The following is a 7242-nucleotide window of genomic DNA, read 5'->3' as shown; positions in this document are numbered from 1 at the left end:
TCCTAACTTGATGAGTCATCGTATAGTTTTCCTGAACTTTGAGCCATTTCTTGATTCGATGTAAACCAATTTGAAACTGACCCTCGGCGTTCACGGCTTCATATAACTTCTGGGGTCCAGCATAACTACCAGGATGTTCTGGATCGTAAATAGAGAATACTACACGAGGTCTCATTACATACGAATTATATGAAACGAGTGTCCTTCCTATGGTATCTGACCGAGCGAAAGCGAGGTCAGATAACATAGGAAGGTCACGAGTTTCGTATAATTCGTATGTAATGAGACCGAGTGTGGTATTTTATTTATTACCCACGTCTTACATGCATTTAAATTGACAAAATAGAGTATTTTTGTTATGTTTTTGGTTTCAAACCGAAACCGGATTCATAAAGAGGTTGCGGAAGAGTTTTGTACTGTAGTACAATATTTGCATGACGTCACACTAATGACGTCACTGCCATGGTAACCGACGTCACGATGCATGTCAGTTGTCATTAAGCTGGTTTCCGGCTCCCTTTGCTCGCGCTAACGTTCGCCAAAGCTAGGAGCCGCATTGTGTTCAATAGCCTAAAACGTTTTGCGACATTCTGTAAGAACATTCTGTTCGCCTGATGAACGCAGAGTTTTGTGCAAACGTTTTGCAAAATGGCGTTATCTTTAGAAGAACGGGTAGTTCTCAGTGAATTAGCAGAGGGAACCTGCCTGCTACCTGCTGTAAACATTGCAAGGATATCATCCTTAACATCAACTATAACGCTGGGTATGTGTTTGACAACTCAAGAGCAAACAGCAAGTGTGAAGGGCTACGTTGAAACAGTAATTCCAGAATACAGGGACTTCGATTTCAGATTATATTTCAGGATGAAAAGATCGACGTTTCAGGTACTAGTGACACTAATTTTATTCGGACAAAAGAATTCATCATCATCATCATAAAAAAAACACATTTAGTTTAATATATGCATCCTCCAGTCTGGAGTTTATTTAGAATATGCCAAATACTATTTGGACAAGAGGAAACCAACTGCATTAAATTGGGTTAACAAATCTTACTAGTTGAAGCTTAACTATTTCCATACTGGTAGGGTAATATTACTGGCAGATCCCATAGAATAATAATTTAGCCAGCATGGAAAGGGTTAAACAGTATACTGAGCCAGTAGTATGAGTGCTGTTTCTTGTTGTAGGACCTTTGTGAACGGATTGCACCACTGTTACCCGAGAGAACACTGACTGCAGAACGAAAGCTACTGTCAACTTTGTGGCTACTTGCCAATCAGGAATCCTATCGTGGTATTGCCGACAGGTTTGGTTTGAGCAAAGGATCCCTGCATGTTATTGCTCTCAGTGTCTGTGGAGCAATTTCTTCAACAGTCAATGAATATATAAAGTTGCCAACTCTCAATGAACTAGGGGCTGTGGCTGAAGGATTTTCTAAACGGTGTGGATTCCCTAAAGTTATTGGTGCCATTGACGGTACTCATATTCCAATCTCTGGTACATCCTGTAATAGAGATGCATTCATCAACAGGAAGGGTTACTCGAGCATGCAGTTACAGGTCGTTTGCGACGCCAAACTGCAGTTCACCGACATTTATGTAGGCTGGCCGGGGTCGGTTCATGACTGCAGAGTTTTCAAGAACAGCCCATTAAGACGCAAACTTGAGCAAGGATATTTGCCACCGGACTTCCATCTTATTGGTGATTCAGCCTACCCACTTGCTCCGTACATCATGGTTCCATTCAAGGACAATGGACATGTATCCCTTGCAGAAAAGAAGTTTAACAAATGCCATGCATCAACAAGGGTGGATGTTGAAAGAGCTATAGGACTCCTGAAATGTAAATTTCGGAGACTGAAGTATCTTGACATGCAGCTAACAGAGGAAATGTGCAACTTCATTGTAGCAGCATGTGTGTTGCATAATTTTATTCTCATGAGGGAAATGTTTCATGATGACATTATTGGTGATGACGATCACCAGGCAGATGAGTTGATCGATGAAGAGGCACTACTCGAGGGGTTGCCAGCTGATGCTGTTGCAAAGAGGAATGACATTGCCCTTCTCCTGTAGATTTAATCTGTGTTTTCAAGACCCTTAACTCATGGTGACACTGTCATGCCTCAATGTTATAATAAAGACAAACTGATAACAATCTTCTTTTTAAATTATTTATTAAAATAAATAAAACAATAAAATAAAATTTTGGCACTTTTTGTTCATTCTTTACATCAACTTGGTCCAACATGACAACAGCAAAACATGATCTGTTAAACAAAATAAATGAACAAAATAAATAAACACTTTGGTATTCAACATGTCCTCAGACTGGAAAATCCACTGGTTAAGTAATGTCCACAGCATGGCTTGCTAAATTGTAACAAAGGTCACTGTTACGGTTTGCTGAAAATATACTACTCAAACAGCAAAAAACGATAAGTCTCAGGTACGGCATGAACATTGGTATTCACAAGGATCAAAATAAAACCAAAAACTGGAAGCTGCAAATATTTAACGTTCTTGCAAATGATAACTACTGCTTGGATGACCCTTAGCCTTTGAGTAGGTATGGCTAAAAAATGTCCATCAGGAACCAGAAAATAGACATGATAGAGACATACTCCTCTACTTTTTGTTTAAGATAGCCTTTAGAATTTCATTTCTTTCTTTCGCTACTTCATTTGCTGTTGCTTGTTGCATGACCAACTGGGACAACTGTTTTTTGTTTTCCTCTGTAAACTGCTGAAACCATTCTGGTGCTTGTCGCTTCCGACCAGCCTTAGATGGTGTCTCAGCCGATGTAGATGCTAAGGATCTCGAGGGAGATTCTGAAGCTGAAGGAGTACTAGTAGCTGAAGGAGCACTACAAGTTGTTTCTTTGGTCTTTTCACCTGCACAATTATACACAAACAAGACACTACACTATACGACTGATGTGAACAACAATAGTAAATATAATGAAGACATGTTTATTCTTTCAATCGATAAACTTTTGTTTCCATCATTTGTATTAGCATTATATTTGTGGCATGCAAAATTATAATGAACCTGTGACGAATTCCGTTACCCCATAGTGGTTATAGACATTCTTCTTAATTTGTCTTTCAGAGAAACATTTGCACATACCTTCAAGTGAAGAGACTGTTATGGTTGGCCGGACTGATGGGTTGCCAGCCTGCAGATCTTCCATAAGATCGAAAAACTCCCAAGTCCGTTTTCCCCTTCCAGTTTTGTTGTTTCCGTCCACTATTACCTTGTGTCTGAATAAAGACGTACACTTACTGAATACATTTAATAACAGACACTGGCATTATCAGTCTGATCAAAATATAAAGTTATCATTTTAACACTAAAGTGAATACACTAAACATTTTTTCCAGTTAGATTTAAAAAACAACAAAAACAATTTCTGTGACTCTTCAATTGAAGTGTCATTTACCTACCGATAATACATTTATATGAATTATCATCTTGTAAAATGAACACTAACATAATGCATCACTTTTAGCAAAGATGACAACAAGGTTTACCATCTATTTAGTTAGACAAATGACATCTAAAAAATTACCTGTACTTCAAGCTTCTCATTTTTTTGTCACACTGATCTGCGGTATAACTATAATTCTGTTTTTGTAACTCTTTGGCCACTCGTTTCCAAGCATCAATCTTTTTGTAGGCAGAAGATTTGAAAATATATTGAAGATCTCTGTAGGTTTCAATTAGGAGGATGGTCGCAGAGTACCCCCGTGTGCAGTGGGTAGAAGCTGTAAAGAAGTAGTGTACTACATTAATACTATGCGACATGTATAGGGAACTAGATCTATATTTTACTTGATCTCCTTCTGTGGAGCAGTATTTACAAATAACTTGTTTGTTGTTCTTTTTAACCGTCTTAAAATAATATAAACGTAATCTATTTGCAAACAATATTTACTCTGACTGCAATGTATGTGGTCTATTATGTCCATTGCATTTTCCTTCTGAATCACTTACTGTGCACTTCATTCTCCACGTTGTCAGTGTCAGTCCCGAGTTCATCAATCACACTGATTTCAGTCGGTGTTGCAGTTTTCTCAGTAGTTGAAGCTGAAACATATTGCAACATGCACATATTTGGGAACACTGACCGTGTAAAATGCAGACATAGCATGATAACATCTAATTGGTGCTGCAAAGTAGAGTGCTGAATCCTATATAACAAGACATTTTTTTACTTGGCCATAATGGTGGCATGTATCAACGGCGATTTCGTTGGGTTCATAGGTAATATCAAGTTACCACCATTGTATAAGTACTTCCAAAGTTTTCAGGACTCACCACACTCATGTTCAACAAAAGCTTCCATCGTATCAAAGAAGATGCCACACACGGAGCACTTGTAAAATGTACCGACTGATGACACTGATGCATCGTCCGCCATCTTGGTCACTTCGCGTGAAACCTCGTCAGACTGTTCGCGGTTTAACGTAGCGTTACGGGGAAACGGGTCGTCCAACAGACAAAACGTCCCGAATGTTCCGTAACGTTTTGCCTATTGAACGCAAGTCCGGTATAGGCTGCCATTTAAAACCCTCTGCTCGTTTATTTGACGTCACATCCGGATTGGTCAAACTGGATTCCGTCGCGATGAAAAAAGAAAAGAAAAGAAGATGTAACCCAGAAAAAATCTCTATGTTCATCAAATATCATCTGCTAAAATGCCAATCAAGCATCTGATACAAAATGTATTTTGGACGTCTTCCGATGAAGGACAAGCGCGGCCGTCTAAAAATAGCAACCAATGGAAAATGACATAACATTGTCAATGTTGGCTTTTCGTAGGCCTTCTCAGCCATCGTCTCTTTGACCAGCTTAAGTTGTCATCGGCTCGTACAGCCTCCTACAGTAAACTACTCGTTTCTTGGTTTCCAGTTGCTTCATTCGGCTAACATCACTGGTGGAAACAATGCGTTTATGTTTTTCCCCAAGTATAATGTCTCAGTTCAACTCACAATTAAACAGCGACACGGCAACGTTCGCAATGTTTACATTCCCACAATGCATTTAAGTTGTAGAATGAATGAATTCACGTGTTTGTTATGAATGAAAAAATAGTTACGTCAGAATGTGACCTAATTGAGAGGCCATCGGTTATCCAATCAAATCGTTACAATCTCAGGTCAAGTCGTTACGACACAGGTCAACGCGATACGACACTCGTGTGACGTACGAGATTAATATGCAACTACCCATACGTTGACCACGTGGGTTATAATAGATCCTATTCAAGTAGTCTTCCCAAGGTGCCATCTCAAACACAACTAAACATTACTCACATGCATCATGCTATTTAAGCAAAACCCAAGACGAAAATACAATGCAACATTGTATTCACAAAAGACAATATTTACACACAGAGAGATATTTCCTCCATCACAGCTTCCACTGCTTCTTGAATGTCACGGTACCATTGTTTACAATACATATAGAGAGCATACCACTCAGTAATGCGAAAAACATGTTGACTGTTCAAGAGTCCAAACAAGAATGGGTTTACACCCACTGACTGTAGTCATTTGGATTACAGAAGGAACACTGGAGGTACCCCATTTGGTTTTGATGATCCTCTTGTGCCATACAGGGAACCATGTCCTTCAGTTCTGGCACAAAGTCTGACATCACATCACAACAGTCTCTCAGTTTCTGCCATTGCTGAATGGACAACAAGATACCCTTAGCAGTAGGTACGACTCCCAGTTGTTCATTTTTCTCCCACTGTCGTAGATCCACACCACCATTTAGCTCCAAAGTGGCATACATGTTAGCTCCTAGGTGAACATAGGCTCGATTTCTTCCTTCCCTGACAGCTTTACACCTGGTATTTCTAACCAGTGTTTCAAGGTGAGCACGATGCCACGACGAGTAGGATAACTTCTGCCACTGGAATACACATCATACGTCCTAATGTGGATGTTCAGTAGATTATTCCAAGACTTGGCAGTTACAAACACTTCACCTCCTAAGTCCAGATGACTCCGGGGGAACTTGTCACTTGGAGTCTCTAGTCCAAGCATTGTCAGGGCTTGGATCTCTCCGCATTCCTCCAAAGCTTTGCAGAATAGGGTGTAAGCTTGAGGGCCTTGTCTAGGTAACATGGACAGTAGTTCCCTGACCCGATCAAAAGACGTCCCTGGTTTCTCAATAATCTCAGCTTTCATGAGGCAAGTAAGCACTTCAAACTGCACCAGTTTGTCGACCATCACTTCTACATGCTGTATACTTGTCTCGAGATCGGAGGGGCGGTGGGGTAGCCTAGTGGTTAAAGCGTTGGCTCGTCACGCCGAAGACCCGGGTTCGATTCCCCACATGGGCACAATGTGTTAAGCCCATTTCTGGTGTCCCCCCGCCGTGATATTGCTGGAATATTGCTAAAAGCGGCATAAAACTAAACGCAGTCAGTCAGTCTCGAGATCGGAGTGATTCTTCCTCAGGATATCACGGTGAGCTGCTTCCATTTTCTATCTTCAAGGTAAACAACCAACAGAATCAGTAGCGTGAAGAGCATAAGATCTGTACGTTCTCTCTGGCGATTGAGATGGGAATGGCATAGGACTAATTAGGGGGGCCTTATATTGCCTACCTGCTAAATGACGTGATACCTTCTAGAACGTTCTACGTCACCGTGATGAGGTCAACCAAATCTCCCTAACACTTTGGAATCCAAAAATAGACCATGTGCATAGCAACGGGTCACCAATGAGGTGACACAGGTGTTTAATTACCTCATCCAGGTGTCTCATTAAAAATTCAAAATGGCGGATTTGGGGTACAATACCCAGGTGTACTACTGAGGGTGTCCAGACGAATATATCTGATGTGGTTGATACTGTCACCGCAGTGATACCTCGGGCTAATAGTTGGACTCGCAGGTGACCAATTCTTTGATTCATTGTAAATAGTATAAATCCAAATAGAATCAATATTCCCCACATTGCCATATTGAGATATGTGAAGGGGTTAGTCCAACTAAATGTGGTTAGAATATTGATCTTCAGTAGCCCATGCTTGTCGTAAGAGGTGACTAAGGCGATCGGGTGGTCAGGCTCGCTGACTTGGTTCACACATGTCATCGGTTCCCAATTGCGCAGATTGATGCTCATGTTGTTGATCTCTGGATTGTCTGGTCCAGACTTGATTATTTACAGACTGCCATCATATATCTGGAATACTGCTGAGTGCGGCGTAAAACTAAACTCAA

At 40.6% G+C, this 7242-nt stretch overlaps 2 protein-coding genes across 2 annotated transcripts; one reads left to right on the top strand and one right to left on the bottom strand.

The window, feature by feature from the left end:
• The first annotated feature begins 1550 nt into the window (after positions 1 to 1550).
• Positions 1551 to 2078, top strand: LOC124279232 (putative nuclease HARBI1). Its single transcript, XM_046715044.1, has one exon. It carries the CDS (start codon positions 1551 to 1553, stop codon positions 2076 to 2078), a length of 528 nt encoding a protein of 175 aa, XP_046571000.1.
• Positions 2079 to 5410: 3332 nt separating this feature from the next.
• On the bottom strand, positions 5411 to 6244 carry LOC124279231. Its single transcript, XM_046715043.1, has one exon. It carries the CDS (start codon positions 6242 to 6244, stop codon positions 5813 to 5815), a length of 432 nt encoding a protein of 143 aa, XP_046570999.1. The 3' UTR covers positions 5411 to 5812.
• Between the last annotated feature and the right edge of the window lie 998 nt (positions 6245 to 7242).

This window comes from Haliotis rubra, unplaced genomic scaffold (genome assembly GCF_003918875.1).
Source record: "Haliotis rubra isolate DU_JTF1 unplaced genomic scaffold, ASM391887v1 Scf248, whole genome shotgun sequence".
Classification (NCBI taxonomy): domain Eukaryota; kingdom Metazoa; phylum Mollusca; class Gastropoda; order Lepetellida; family Haliotidae; genus Haliotis; species Haliotis rubra.
Note: the sequence above shows the minus strand (reverse complement) of the source record. Positions and strands in the feature narration are given on the sequence as shown.